General features: G+C 47.1%; 1 protein-coding gene across 4 annotated transcripts in view; it reads left to right on the top strand.

Moving 5' to 3' along the window:
• Window positions 1-16,525, top strand: part of LOC124177909 (paired box protein Pax-8) — an 80,254-nt gene extending 63,729 nt beyond the window's left edge. For all 4 annotated transcript variants that reach the window (XM_046560889.1, XM_046560863.1, XM_046560869.1 and 1 more), the window contains 7 exons: window positions 5,317-5,570; window positions 10,151-10,236; window positions 10,409-10,688; window positions 11,658-11,756; window positions 12,058-12,288; window positions 12,569-12,664; window positions 13,127-16,525. In XM_046560889.1, coding sequence (XP_046416845.1) covers window positions 5,317-5,570; window positions 10,151-10,236; window positions 10,409-10,688; window positions 11,658-11,756; window positions 12,058-12,288; window positions 12,569-12,664; window positions 13,127-13,440 — 1,360 coding nt within the window. In that variant the 3' untranslated portion in view covers window positions 13,441-16,525. The remainder of the gene's footprint in view (window positions 1-5,316; window positions 5,571-10,150; window positions 10,237-10,408; window positions 10,689-11,657; window positions 11,757-12,057; window positions 12,289-12,568; window positions 12,665-13,126) is intronic.

The following is a 16,525-nucleotide window of genomic DNA, read 5'->3' as shown; positions in this document are numbered from 1 at the left end:
CCTACCCCGCTAAATTCCATTTTGACTCGACGATGCTGCCGCGGATTCCCGGCCACCTATTCACGCGGGCTTTATTCATTCCGATCAAAGTTTCGGGTAATGATATCGCGATACGCCCACTCGGTGACCCTCGCTTCCGCCGACCTTTTCTACTCGGCGGCCTCTGCGGTTTTCGAGAACCCCGAGACACGGGAACTTCCTCGATTGTCAGCGATGGTTTGAAATCAAGAATCCGAGGTCGGAGGACCGATGCGAGGAAACCAAAGAAACCCTCTCTACGGATACTCAACATTTTCGGATATCCGGTTCGACTGCTTGAACGAGCGTACAGCTCCCATAAAAATGCGGCCTTCCGACGCGTTTCGATTCAGGCTTTGTAGTTATAGAATTTTAATCAGTGCCTTGGTCAAGAAACCGTAACGACCGATTCTCAAAGTTCCAATCAAATGATAATGCAGCTTTTCTGTAAAGCAGAATGTTGCACGTGTAAAGAGGATCAAATCGGTCCGTTGATTGCTAAATAAAAAAGAATAAAGAAAAATTGACAATCCACCGAACGATCGGACCCTTGCCTCGACTTCGGAGGTGTAAAACTAACTTGCCATGCTTCCCATGAGGAGGGTGCCCCCCATGGATGGTGAAAGGGGAAGGGAGGGGGCAGCGTGGAATGATACATCGTAAATCGAGCGAGCTATATGGGACTGCGAGCGGGAAAAGCGTCCTCGTCGCTGTTGACTCGCCGGTGTATTCCGGGGGGCCCCCTGGGCCCTTTGTGCAGTCGGGGACACAACGCAAACAAACACGGCGTCCTCTCGACGGCGGCGTGCACGGCATCCGAGGCGACGGTGCACCGGGACGTCAGGGATACTCGGTTAATATAGTCGTCTCTCACTGTGTACCAGCGCCGCTGAACATCGCGGGTAAATGCTGCTCGGGGATCGGGATGCGGCAGCTGCTCCTCTTTGACAATGCGATTCAGGTATATACGCCGAGATAGGTGTACGTATAATATAATGCACTCCACGCTGCTACCGTACACTATACACACGGCAGTTCATCAAAATGACGAAATGGCTCGACCACCAGGGGTGCTCCTCGTCCTCGAATACCGTCCGCCTCGTGCTTTGTTGTCCGCATCCAGCCCAATACTCGCTGGCGTTGCTGCTGCATCGACAAATTATTCACTACTCGATTACCGTGCTGTACGGACTTGTACCGTTCCGGTATAAACCGGTTCATCCTTGCTAATTCCGATCGGATAATTATACCGATGACGTTGATAATCGATTGACGAAGTTTGTCGTCGACTTTCCCAACGGCGCTGAACCAGACCAGTCATCTCGATTCTCTCTCTTATTTCGTAAACGTTAATCGTATCTCGCGTGTCGCGTTGCTTCACTTTTTCTCCTCGTCGAGGGTTTGCACAAAGGCATCCGTGCTGATTACAGGAAAATCCGAATTACCGCACGGGGTAAAAAGTTACGCAGTGAGAGACCCGACACGGTGGTTTCTCCGAGTGTGCGCGTCGTCGTAGTGCAGTACCTACAACGATCGCGTCGTACATGGTCATGTACGTACCGCGGAGTGTGTGTAGTACATAAGTAGATGAATTGATACACCGTGGCGTTGCCTGCTCGCCTAGGCATCACACGTACGTGTATGTGTGAGTATATGTATAACCCAGTCGTGCAGTCAGAGCATTGTGAAGCGCCGGTGCACACAATGCCCGTGTATATCCGTATAGGTAGAGTGACTCCCGAGTATTGTGCGGCTGCTGCACCGGAACGCGACCCTCTTGACTTTGCCGTTTCCCCGTGAACCGGGGCTCGGTCGAACCGAGTGGGGGATACCAAAATCCCTTGTAATCCGTTCTCGAGTGCCGCAGGACGCCGCCTCTTACCGTAATACTCCTAATACCACTCGTAATAGCTCCATCCCGAAGTGTGAAGCATGAATTTCGCAACAACCTTTTACCCGGGCGTTCCAAATCCGCGGACAATCAAAATTTCAGGCCGTATTTTTTCGCCGGTATAACCTTGCCGGAATTTTCCACACGAGGGGGATGAATGTGTTACGTTTTCACAACTCCCACCGGGAGACACGCTGCGTAATGCGATAAAGTTTTCGCTAGAGTTGAGCTGCAGAGGTAGGCGGGAAATTCGCGTGTATAAAGTTTTATTTGCAATAATTTAGCCCAGTGGATATGGGCGGCCTCCCGTCGGTCGGCACAGCTGGCTACGGGTCTGGATACGCGAATGTACCTGCACACGTATGTACAACGTGTAACGAAGGCACGCAGATACTCCTCCACCACTCCTCTCTTTACCCACTCGGAATGTAGAAGACCTGGGTCATATATTTGATGGGATACTTGGCATAAAGTTGCGCATAAAAGTAATGCCGACGTTAAAGTTTGCGGTTCCAGACTGGAGCCGCTGCTTTGCCTCCGCTTCGTCTCCTTTTCCCCCGCCGTATACAAGTTCCGAAACTCAAACGTTATCCACCTCCCTAATACCCATAGGTACCGGTAACGCTGTTCCACTCCGACTCTCGATTTCTCCTCGTTTTATTCATTTCTAACGGTCGCATGAGATCTCCGTATACGTGTAAAACTTGAATTTTAACAACTTTGCGAAGAAGGCGTCTTTTTGGAACAAGACTTGGTCGGAACGACTCGTTTCATCGGTCACGCGTGTGCGCAGGATGCTTTAATTCCTATTTCCACAAACGATATTCCCTGGCTTCGTCACTTGGAACAATTGTAACAATCATTTTTGTCGCATCGATGAACTTTTTTTTCATCACTCCTGCAATGATTCAAAACGACCGCAGACGAGTTTCCGGCTCTTTCACTATATCGCGTACAGTTCGGAGCGAATCGATGGTACGCAATTCTTTGTTTCTACTCAATTTCTCCTTCTTTCATTCTTCGCTCTCATCGAACGAGGAACTCTTTTCACCGGGCTGTACATACCTAACATCACAATTCTCTGCTCATCTCCCTGTTCTTTATCCTTTTCTGGTTTTTCTCGCTCTTATTCTTCTCCGCGAGAGCCGCGAGACACTCGAGTTAAGACGCGGGAACGACGACCTCGGCAGCGGCGGGGGTGGAGAAGGAGGACTCGGGGTAGTTTAGTCGTCGAGTGGCCGTTAGGGAGCGATCGTCCGGCGCCAAGGGAGGCATAGCTTCCACCCACGTGGCGCCTCGCCTCGCTGCCCCCATAATTCTACCCCACCTTTCCACCCCCCGACCCCCGGCTGCGCCTCCTTCGAATCTCTGCGTCCTACGACCACCGTTCCCGGTTCCAACTTATCCTTAACCTCGCGGTGTTGCGCCGCTTCTCTACAATTTATCCTTTACTCCCTAGTTGGCGTCTATGTGTTGCAACCGTGAATGGTGGTTTAGTTGTTGGAAAACGTAAGGTCGATATTTTGAGTCAAACCGAATCGGTGCGCGGGATCAGGTAAGCGCTCAGAGTTTCTAGATTTTCCGAAAAAGAGGGAAAACTATTTCTAACGATAAATGAAAAGCTGTAAAATTCTATAAAATTTCTTCCGACATTTCGGATCTTCGCAAAGAAAAACCGAATAGATGGAATTGAAATTTGATATCTTTCGGATGAAATCTGCGGCCAGACTTTGTAAACAGTATCTACCGAAACAATGCGGACTCGTGCGAATTTCATAAAATCTCCCTGATCGATCTCTAAGTGATCTTCATTACCACGTGAGGTAATTAAAAAGCAATTCCGGAGTTCGGAAGCGGCAGAACGTCGTTGTTTGCTCTCCTCTCGAGTCCTCGTGTCCTTGCGTCACGTGCCATCTGTATCCACAGAACCTGGAGCACCCGCAGCGCTCCAATAACGCGATACTCGAGTGGCGCCCGAGCCGCGATCACCGAGGGCATCGCAATTTTGTTAAATCGAAGCCAGTCGGGCATGCAGGAGCCGAGATTCGAGCGTAACGCAAAGCGGACACCGCGGTGATTATCGGCCTAGACCGATTTCACAATCGTCTGCACTCGCGGCCCCCGGGATGCGGGGGTGAGGGACGGACCTAGACGCGAGAATCGGGCCTAATCACCCCGAGTTAGCGGAGGTCGAGGTATCTACCCAACTTCCAGAGCTACGGGGCAACAGGTGTCGCCTGATTGATCACTGCGTCGCCCCCGAGCCGAAACACCACCCCTGAATTTACTTCACCACGCATAACCATGCAGAACCCACCGCCTGGTCACGAACTCCTGAGATCGAGATCAAGATTAAACTGATCGATATTCGGTAATCGGTGTTAGCCTCGGGCAATTAGTATGTTTCCTGCACGGTCAAGCGATGGTATCAGGACAGGTTATGGTGGTTGGGGATTAAGGAAGAAGATAAGGTTACCTTCCATTCAAACGCGTGTTGTTTCTATCAATCTGATGAATGAAAAAAACTCTGTATCCAAGTTTGTCGCGTCGTTAATTCCACACCCGACGTCTAGATCTGTAGCTCGATGTTTTCAAGGTGTTGAAAGTAGTTTTGGAGTAGCTTCTTCTACCGATTAACTATTCGCGGCAAATGAGACGAGGCGGCAGTCGACAGCAAGTCGAGAAAAAAGCGCCAACGACAGCGGGTGCAATCTCGAGGGGATGAGAAATGATAAATATAATCTGATACCAAGGGCAAACTAGCAAGTAATACCGGCTACAATATTGGCTAGCTAATCGATGCGGACGTCTAGTGGTTGTCACGATGTATGTAAAGGTTCCCCGGTACGGGGTATCGGAGTGTTGTAGGTACATCATGATGCGAGATCGATGCGGATGCACAATACACGTGCGTAAGTAGACGTCGTAGGTATCTTTACGTGTATCGGACGAAGAGAGGATAGGGGGAGAGGGATGATGTAGCACGGTGAATCGCCGGCACCACGCGGTGTTTCGACGCGTGGCAAAACGCGAGTCATCATCCTGGGTTCCTCGTCTGCATCCGTGAATGCGTGTATCGGCACAGCCGACGTTAACCCGCCCAGAAGGACCTATAATAACGTATAATATACGTGTTGCATACGTCGGCAGTAACCGGGACCGCCTACGAGCGACCCTCCTAATCGTAATTAATCACTCGATAACCGAGGATCCACTCGACCGGTGAAAACAATGCCGCGTGCGGTGAATAGCCACCGCCATGCCAGTTTCGTTCGACTTTGGGTAGTCGATCGCTGCGACCTTTCTTCTACCTGCGTACACGCGTTCGCCGCGGCAGATCAACGACCGTCGTCTAATCGCAATTCTTCTTCTGGTTATTCTTTTTCATGAACCATCCATCGCTTCAGGATCGTGAGGAACAAGGCTGCCGAGAAGGCGAAACACGCCCACCAACAGCAGCAGGCCCAGCAGCAAGGACAACCCCAGGGTCAACCTGGGTCTGGCGGTTCCGTATCCGTCATCACCCACGCCCCCGCCAACGCTGCCGGACACCCTGCCGCCACTGCCCCCAACGCCTACAGCATCAGCGGCATTCTCGGTATCCCGGCTCACCATCAGGACCCCAATGGAAATAGCATAAAGCGGAAACGCACCGACGACGGTAAGAGACCAAATTCCGCTATTTCCTACAGGGTAGATTTTTAAGCGTACTTTACGGTATAAGAGCTGACCGAGCTCTGAACGAGTCCAAAAGCTTCACTTTGTTATATTCTACTTGAAATATTGCAAGAATCTAGAACGAAATGAGATGTAGACTTTTGAGCTATTCAGCTTTTGTTACAATCGTCGTACAAGAAAACAATGCTTTTCGCAAGAAACAAGACGATTATTATGCAGCCGTACTTTGTTGCAAACTTTCGGAGATAGAGTGGCTCGCGGTAGGAGGAGACGGATGTCAAGGGGTGTGCATACCGAGGTGCTCCTCGCTCTGATACAAATTAAATCTATAACAACGGGAACAAAGAGAGAGAGAGAGTGAGGGAGAGTGAGGCCTGTAAAAGTGACTTACGCGAGCGCGAAAAGACGAGGAAGCAAAAAGCGACAAAGAGACGCTGAGGAGGGAGCGGCGGGGAGGAGCGGGGGGGGGGAGGGAGGGGGGGGTCTGAATCGAGAAAGGAAGAGGTTCGACTATATAATTGCAACAATGGCGTATTATTCCGGGTAAAAAGACCGTAGTGCGGTAATAATCGGGTTTTGTTTCGCAACAGCGATGCCGACGATGGCGTCTGTAGCGTTGTAAGGTGCGTGCGATTATCGACACGAATTTCTAATTCGCGCCCGGCTTGCCGGGCTATCGGTCAAATGTCAACGGGCCCGACGCACGTGCCGCCATTCATTTCTACGTCACGCGGCGTGAGTATAACGCGTTTGAAATATTCCCGACACGTGCACGACTACGACGAAGGCGGTGGACTCGGGGCCCCGGGTACCCCGCTCATCCGCCCCTGCGAAACCGTGTCGAATACTCGAGGCGGCCGACCTCCGGTTTCTTCCCTTGGTCCATTTTGTATTTATTTATTTTTTTTTTTTTCTAGTTTTCACAGAGAATTGTATTTCTGTTACATTTCTCTGGGTACGTTGGAAGATCGAAAAATGTTAAGGAATAAAATTAAAAATTAACGAGTAAGGTAGGACAAAAATTGCGATAACAACGGCGACGCGTTGTAACGTCGGTGCCTTGTATACGTATACGCAGATCTGAGTCGAGGAGAGACGAACAGGCATCGGGAAGAGGAACTCGATTACACCCAGGCGACTGCAAAGTGGCGCGTAGGTACTGCGGCGAAAGCACTCAATGCCCTGGCGACGAGCGTCGGGGCGAGCGTATCGGATTATAAACTTCAAAGACCGCGGTCGGTTCTAATTCAAACGGACGGCGGGTGCATTAGCGCTCATCAGAGTCGACGCCCGGCGTCGTTTTCATATTTGGCTAAAATCCCCGGCGACGAGGCCGAGTCACATATGCTGCACATGGTTATTTTTTAACCTCCCAACGTCGTCGCAGCGATTATTATGCTTATGCATACAGCGCAGAATTTCTTGCGCCTTTGATCGCATGCAAATCAATTAGGTATCTTGCGCTGAAAACTGATTTTGTTCCGAAAAAGTATAACACCGAGAGAAATTTTTAGTTCCGGTTACCGCTCGGTCATTAATTATTTTCGTTTTTTATCACAATCGAAAAATATAGTTGTAGGTAGAAAATGAAAATTAGTTTCGTAGCTGTTACCAGAGAGTCTAGCATCCGTTACTATTCTTTCTCATTACGATCACTCTTACTACATTTTCTTGCAACTGTTGCGAAAATTTAATGCTTGTGCAACGATAAATTGACGATAAAGCCTTATTTAACTAAAAAAGTAGAGTACACCGAAAAAAACTGATTTTGCGTTGAAATTACCAAAAAAGGATCGACGGTAGCGCAAAATGGTTCACTAAATTTTTCTAATTACTGTAACAAATGAAATTTTTCTCACTGCAGCAAACTCCGGATGAAAAGTATTGTCTCTAATTGGTCATAAAAATTACCACGGTTATATAATTTGCACAGATTTACACGGTATCGTTGCAATGTTTCTATTTTGCTGATATAATTCTGCAAATGAGGGAGAATAACAGCTGTGTTAAATTGATTAAATACTGGAGTATAATTGAGTTGATTTGCGGTGCATATTTGAAATTCGAATCAATGTTTTCGGTACATCTGCCCCGTCCCTCCACTACCCCCGGGTGAGATTTTGTCCTGTCAGGGTATTTCGAGAGCGTGTGCGTGTCGGACCAACACGTCGACGTTGGTATATTACAGAGGTCGAGGGGTGGGTACGTAGACGGGGGCCGGGTTCATCCCAAAGTCCATTATTACCCTTGTATTGTATCGCTCGACATTGACTCAATTGCTTTCGAATAACGCATGGGAAACTACCGGGGTCCTTTCAAACCTATGATCGAATTATTCAATTTACCGCTCCTTTCAAGGAGACGTTAACTTTTCTGCCTACCTCTGGCGTCGCCGGTTTCTTTCCCGGATACCCTAGAATTTTCCTTATTCATGCCCCCCCTCCCCTCCCCGGACGACGGATACCAGAAGCAGGAGAAGAAGCGCTTCGACATCCGCTTCTCAATGTCAAAGGAGCAACGTCGTGACCCCGAAGAGCCAGCTCAACGCTGCGAATTCCCTGTTTTCCTCCATTTCTTTAATCGGTACCCAGTGATCCGTTGACCTTGAATTATACAGATATCTAATTAAACCTCGCGCCGGCAAGTGTACGGGAATCCGCCCCCGTCCAAAGCCACCCCGGCTTCTCGGGAGGAGAGAGAAAACAGAGAGAAAAGTCGGATGCGCGTTCAATTACAACGACAATTAATCCAAACGATTCAATCGTAAAGTCGAAATTCAACGACCGCGGCTCGGTCAGCTGGCGGGCTGGACGCGCGTACCTCCGGCAAGGCGGATTTTATGGCGGTCATCCCGAGCAAGGGGCGAGTCCCGTACTGCCGCCATCAGCAGCGGGTTCCGAGTGGTAGTGCCGGAGCGGTGTAAAACACGGGGGTTGTGTCGGCGAACTTTGGCGACGCGACGGTGTAAAATGCGTGCGTGTGAGGATGGCGCACGCACACGCGGACGAAACGCCGGACAATCTGCGATTGGAGCGACTTGACAGGGTGGACGGGATTTAACGAGCCCTCTGCTCGACGCTCGTCCCCGGACCCCAGGCCCCCGACGGACCGGTCATTTAATTATTCGAGATACTCGAGCCCCCCTCCGCCCCTCGGATCCACTGTATTCCCAAACGAACCCCGAGCAGCCAGGAGAGCCGGCGTTGTTCGTCGCCGGATGTAGGCTGCGCCCGCTGATAATAAAGATGTGTGTACGTATAATGGAGTCGAAATTGTTTCTCTATATCCATCAATGCCCGCGGCGATGCTGCACCGGCTCTGCCGCTAACACGTGCACAACTCGTTCGATCCCAACCGACGACTCGACGGATTCAATTTAAATCGCACGTTTCATTTGTGTCTTTGGCCTCTCGCGCAGGTGACGTCGATCTACCTGCCATACAGGCCCTTTCCGGATACCGGAAATTCATATATCCGTACCTTGGTTCGAATCGACGGGGCGAAATCAGCCTTTTTTATCAATTTCTGCTCTTGCAGCGGCAGATCCACGTTTTCTGAAATTAAACGTCACTCACCGATTCGAACTGGAAACCTTGCCGTCCCTCGAAGTGAAATTTTTCTCGAAATTACACCTGAATCGCCCTGTATCCGCGGTACGAAACCTCGACTCCAGCTTGGCATCATTCCCTCATCTTACGGAACAATATGCGGGGTGAACGCTGCTCTTGGCGAAATCGATAAGTGTCACTGTACTCGATCCAAGACCGTTCCGCGAAACAGTATAACTATACACCCGTGTCTGATGTCAGAACGGGACGTGTGTTTCAGGTATGTGGGCATGTAAGATCGCGCTGAGTAGTAAAAAAGAGAAATACAATGTACATCGATACGGCCGCAGAACAGCTTCGGGCAAATTGCGGATCATTCGATAGCTTTGGTATTACTGACAATGAGTAAAGTAAGAGGGAACATTGAAGGCCTGTTTTACTCTCCTAGAATTTTCGAATATTCGAAGGGAAAAAGGTCTTCCACCGATCGAAACCACGATCGATCTTTCAATGGAACGAAAACGAGTCTTTCAATCGCATCCTGCAAATTCCACAGTCCGTGGATGGGGCGCCATAACAGTTAACGACCCTACTACCTGCGATATAGGCCAGGCGCAAAAAAGCACATTGAAGAAATAAAACAAAAAAACGTATGGACAGTTCCGGCATCGATGAACCGAATAAAATTTATACATTATAACCATTCGTGGCGTGTTTAACGGGGGCTTAGTTAGGTGTAAAACATTTACGAAGCGCCAGGGACGCGTCATTTTCTCATCGTAAATCCCGATATATAATAAACACGCGATAGATGTGTAGTAAATCTTTTTCCCGGATGCGGAGCGGTGACGGCAAATATGTCCGAGGTATAATAGGCACGTCGTGCATGCCTCCTCTGTACTTGAGATGCTGCACCGCCCGCCTTCGAGCTTTTTTTTACCCATATAATACCCACGCAACGGCCTATTATTTGTATCTCTCCGTACCGTTACACCCCCGCTTTATCTGTCCGCAGACGATAATCGCGACCTGAGCGATCACCCGGAGGACGACTTGAAGAGACAACGAAGTAGCTACAACGGAGATCAGCTCTACTCCAACGTAAGTCGACGTTTCGTTCTATCGTCAGTCGAAATATGAAACGACACCAGTCGAGCCTTCTAGGATTCGATTGTACTGGAGAAACTGCATTTTTTCCGTCACGGTCAAGCCACGGGAGACACGTTTGTCCGACGTTGCTTAATCCTCCTTTCTTTGTTCCTCTTTGACGCAGCTGTGGTCGAGTAAATGGAGTATCAAGGACGAGCATAAGCTCCTCAGTGAACTTGGGGGCGGCGGAGGAGGTGGCGGAGGTGGCGGAGGTGGGGGCGGCGGCGGGGGCGGTGGGGCGAACGCCGGTGGCGGCGGTGGTCCGGGGTACTACGAACACGGGGGATTCCCCGGGTCCGCCGTGGCCACCTCCACCGAACTCTACGACTCCCTCGGCTCCATCGGAACGATGACGCAGGCGCAAACACCCCATCTTTATACCCCGCCCATAGGGGGTACCATAGGTGAGCTTCTCCCTCTATTTGCCCTTAGCTTTTTCTTTCCCTCCTGCTACTTTTTTCACATCGTGTTGATCTCCTTCTCTCTCTTCCGCGCTCTGCTCTGCCTCTTGATTATACTTATCATACGTATATCGCACCTTTGCTCCTCGTCATCGCTGGCCGATTTGCGGCTGTGCAATGATTGCGAAAAGTGCACGTCTGTTTGTTTGTATTTTTTTTTTTTTCCTTTTTTTTCTTCTTCACTTTTACTGTATAATTCAAGTAGGTATAGTCTTGTTTTAGTGGCCGTGAGCTTTTTTACCGTTATATCATCTGCAGGTAAATATCTAGATGCAACGGCGTATCGCTGGCTTTGTGTTTTATATGCTTTACAATTTCGCATTTCCAAACGATGCATGATGGCGGTGGCAGGCAGAGGTCAAAGAACGGTATCGCGGTGGTTTGGGACCATGGGAAGCTCGAATTTGGCTGATTATCATTCCTGAAAATGGAAGATAAAGGCGTAATGTTTCTAGTCGTGAAAAAAAGCCGCGTGATCGACGTCGCCGAACATTTTTTCACCTCGCCTTGCATCGTGTGCGTATTTGGCGCGTACCGAACTGTACAACAATAACCTTCGATAATGGATTGCGTCAAATGTCACTCAGACACATGACTCCTGCACTGTGCCGGAGATCGGAGAATAATAACGTAACGTGGGTTGGGGTGGCCGGATTGAACCCCATTCGAGGGGACCACGGGCAACGACAACCCCCGGCTCTGACCTCGGGAGCTATCAAAAACCCTTTCCGGGTTTTCGCAAATCGGCGAAAGTAACCCCCTCTCCTATTTCGGGTGAAATAAAAAGGACAAAAAGAAAGAACGATTAAAGGCGAGGCGAGGTCGGCCAGCGACGTCGATAATGCGAGCGGATCACTGAACGTTGTCGAGGGATGACTAAATAGGGAAAAACCTTGGGGGATTTTTCGAAAGCAGGTGGTACCTTGACGCCCCTCGCCCCGTTGACGATGCAGGAACTTAAATTAAGCCAAACTCTGGACCCGGCTAACATGTCGCCTTACCATACCACGGGTGAGTTCACGTTCACGTTCACCTTCACCTATGTAGCAAATTTCGCGGTTCCAAGTCGACTCCGCGTGTCGCTGAGAACTCGACGAAATGGTGCATAAGCTTCGATAACACCGCCAGTTGGTCGAAGATCGTCACGAGAATTCGTCGAATATAATTGTCGAAGAGGAAAGCTTGGACCAACCGGGGGTGGAACGCGAACCAGTAGACACCGCCGATCGTTTTTATTTAACTTTCGTTTCGTTATTTCGTTCAATTGGCTTGTGCTTGATTCGAATGTCGTGTTGTGTTGTGCATGGCGTAGGAGAGAACGGTGCCGTCGCAGTGCCGTACGTTGTCGTTGGGGCGGGCGGGGGCGAGCAGAGTCCGCCGATATCGCTCCACAGCGAGGCTAACGCTGCCCCTGCCGCCCCCAACACCCCCGGAGGGGACCCGGGACTGACGGTCCTTCAGCCACCAGTTTCCCAGTCCCAGGTATCGTCGGCTATACCGCCTTACTCCGGCATGCTGCCGAGCTTCGGACACTACGCCACCGGTGAGTACCCACTTCGATAGTCGCGAAACAACGTACTTTCCGCTTCACCGATGCTCCGAACTGACCGACCGGTCACGAGCCTCGAAGAGACTCGCGCTTTCTTTGCAAAAAGTCTTCCGTAAAGTCACTCGAGCTCCTGAATAAGTCCTGGATGCAAAGGTGACTTCAGCCACGCGGGTGACCCCGTTGACCGCAGTTTGATAAACGGAGTTACGACGCCTGCCTTCGCAACGAATAAATCCTTTGCTGACCCGGCTCTTTTTATCTGTCTTATCAACAGGCGGTGGTGACTACGCCTACAGCGCGGCGTACTCTCAGTACTCCAGCGCACCTTACAGCGGTTACGGGTACGGGACGGCGACAAGCGGGTTGCTCAGTAAGTAAACAGTGAGTATGAGTACCGATTAGATCAGGTAGATCCAAGAGTCGTCATTTATTCATCCTAACGTAAGACAGTCTGCTGTAAATTGTCCAGATCCAGGATATTCGCATTTGCCTATAGATTTTCGATGAAAACTCCACCTCAGCTCGATGCTTAAATATAGTCACTCCTGTATCGTACCTAAAGCTGACACTCTGTCTAACGGAGCGAAATGTCGTGAAGATTCGTCACAATATTCCGACGTAGACGTTATTCAGTGTGCCGATATACGAAGGCGCGTATTGACCCGAAGACCTCTTTTTCTCGGATAAGGACCGCTTTTCGAACCTTTACCTTGACGATTAATTTTGCGTTGTTTCAAGCGGTTTGAATAGCGGCAATTCGACGAGAAAGAAGTCTCGATGATCGACCGACCCTTGAGGCTAATTTTTCCCCCCTTGATCTCGCGTTGCTTAGATTCGACGTACTACTACTGCAATGGGGACACGCTGGCGTCTTCCCATAACGCTGGGCAACAGGGAGGCGGAAGTGGGATGGGAATCGGTGTCGGGTGCGGCAATAGCAACAACGGCAACAACGGCAACAACCACAACCACAACCATAACCACAATCACAACGCGGGTTCGGAGAGCAGCGCAGAAGTAGCGAGCCGTTCGCCGTTGGCAGCAACGAGGGCGAGCAGCGGCGCTAGCGCAGCTTCGCCAACCGGAAGCGCCTGCGTAAAACCCGAGCATCCGATCGCAACGCCCACGGATTTGTACCTCGGTTGAATCTCGTCTTTCGTTATCGTGACGACGAAAGTGCAGTATTCGATTTGTGAACTGACGCCATATCATAACGGGGAGGGGGAGAGAAAACGCCGACGAGGGGCTTGCCGAAAGTTTGATGAGGGTGCAAAGGGAAGGGGGAAATCATGACCACTGATCTCTTATTCTACGGACGTAGTATGTCTGATGACGAATGACGTTATTGCGACGAGTTTCGCGGTTCAATTACAACGTACGACGATGCAATGTCATCCGATTGTTGCAACGCGCGGAGAAATTGTAGATAAATATACCAAACCTTCACCCTGAGTGAAAGTATCGAATTGAGGATAATCGTATAATTGGACTTGAATGATAATCGTGAGCGGACGGTGACGCTTTCAGCGTTCGTTGAAATATTTCCTTTTCTGGTTGCAACGTTGCACGTGGCATACGTCTGTCGTGTACTATATGTATATAATGTGCGAATCGGGGTGAGAGGCGAGCCGATACCATCATCGTCTCTGAAATTCGATTAGTGAAAGAACAATATTATACACGCAGGTATATTCCGGTGACCCGCGAGCAGCTGCCGCAGCTTTTAGATAGTTTAATTTTTATCCTCAATTAACTGATTAATCATTAATTCCTATAACATAGAGCGTAATTTTTATGCAATCATTTTGCCAATCACACCGAACATACCTATTTATACACACTGAGATACATGCTATCCTTATTATGACTATGATTATGATTATGATTATTATTGTATTAAATTATAACTTGAATAAGTTGCGTTAACGTGCGCAGATGTAATAATAACGTCTCCCCGGTACGTACTAATTAAAACCCAGGTAATCTTTTGTTATTTGTATGATATCTATAATTAATTATAATAATCGCGGTTTGATTGAGATTTATTTATTTCTATTTTATTTCAATTTTGTTTTCTTTCTTTTTAAATTTTCTTCTCTGTTCAAATTATAACGACACATTTTTATTGCAATTACATCTATTCGTCATTATTATCGTACTTTTAAGAATATATTATATATACATGAATATATATATATATATACATATATATATATATATATATATTTTGTAGAAACCAAAGACCACGAAGTCGTGTTCGACAGGCAGAGTTTACAGCGACTTTAATTACGCGATTCTTATTATTAAAACTATATTATTATTTTTATATTATACTTATCTGTGCAGGTTACTATAGGCATATACACACGTACAAATATACGGAGAGTCCTTCTTGAAAGGACCCGCTCGACAATTGCTACTCGTCTAGTTTATAAGCGTGGCCAACTTCGTAAAAATGTTACCAGCATGGTAGGCAGAGTCACCGACGCGTAGTGTCGATTCTAGGGAATTTGTTCTTACCAGCAAAGATTTGCTTCAGGCTTCAAGCACGGATGTCAGCCAATCAAGATTAAGGAAGTTGGATCGCGCGCGCTACGAACAGATCCTTTCAAGAAGAACTCTCGGTATATGTTATCATCACGATTATATCATACATAATTGTTGTAAATAAAATTTATTATACACGGTGATGCGTGCACGACGTTTTTCAATATTATAGTATACACATAAATGTACCTATATATGCATGCATATAAAAATTGTATGAATAGCTCGAATTGTATGAGAATAAATGGATTATTTTTCTTTCGTAAGGAAGACAGTTTATGTCAAATAACAGCTAAAATAAAGCTGTCGAGGGATATAACACCTGCAGATGACAAAGTCGCAAGTTGATGAGAACAAACAATAATAATAAACAATGAGTGTACTAAAAATCGACTAAATTTCAACTCTTTGACAGCACCTACATGTTATGTACATGTATATAGGTATATATATATATACATACATCTAAAAGCCGGTACGTCACCGTGTTTTTATTATTATTGTCATAGATATACATATATACAAATCCTATGTCTAAACCGACTTTCGTTTAATTTGAAATAAATAAATTAAAAAAAAAAACAAAAGCAAACACGACTGCGACAGCAAGAAACTAAAGAAAAACGAACAAGACTAAAATTTTCGCGAATCGATGGTCGCTGTGTATCCTTCTCGATTAATCTATAGTATATTTGTAAAGACTATACCTCGCGCGCGTTACCCTATTTTTCTTTCACGTCGTAGATCTCTGAAAGAATTTTGACTACCCCGTTTTGCACCCCCATTTTCGGTTCGCCAGTCGGAAGTGGCCGTCGTGTCTCGCCGCGGAATCGCCTTTACAGTCTCCCGATGTCCATACAGGGGCAGAAAAGCTCGCCGGAAATTTTTTTTTTTTGCGAAATGAAACTGAAAGAAAGTATAGAACCAGACACTCGTAGGTATGCTAAAAGACGTACCGTATGAGATGATCGTTCTGATTATCACGTTCTTAATCATAATATTATATAAATGCTTATATATAATATTATATTACTGTACGATAATTACATTTTATTTTCTGTACACTAGTAGGTATATATGATACGATATATCACCACCTATGTAAGATAGATTACATAAATTGTAACTAGTGAAAATCAACCTCTATATAATAGAATGTAACATAAATTGATATAAGTATATATCAATATATTTGTATAAATATATGTATATACATATACTTTACAGGTATATATATATAAAATAATGTAATACTGCACTTGATGATATGTCAAAATGACGATATTCAAAATCCAATTCGTGGTAATTTTAATAATAATTATTATTATTCTTCTAAATTTCCGCGTCGAACATTTTACAAAAATCAGGAAGAAACCAAAAAACTTGAATAATAATAATAAGAGTAATAACGTATTCACCATTAACTCGAAGACAGAATCGCATAACAATTTCGTGTCACGTTTGATTTCCGCGATCCTCGAGAAAACAGAGTCTGATCGCGATCTGTAATAATAATAATTATTATTATCAAATTGGCGTATTTAATTATGATCTTATACGTGCATATTTCACCCATAATTTAAACACGACCATTATCTATTACTTGCTACGATTTATCCACAAATGTACGTACTTTTCATTGTTGAAGCTACTTTATGAATATTATTAATTTTTTTTTTCATTA

This window comes from Neodiprion fabricii, chromosome 1 (genome assembly GCF_021155785.1).
Source record: "Neodiprion fabricii isolate iyNeoFabr1 chromosome 1, iyNeoFabr1.1, whole genome shotgun sequence".
NCBI classification, from domain to species: Eukaryota; Metazoa; Arthropoda; class Insecta; order Hymenoptera; family Diprionidae; genus Neodiprion; species Neodiprion fabricii.
This window is presented reverse-complemented; position numbering and strand designations above follow the sequence as displayed.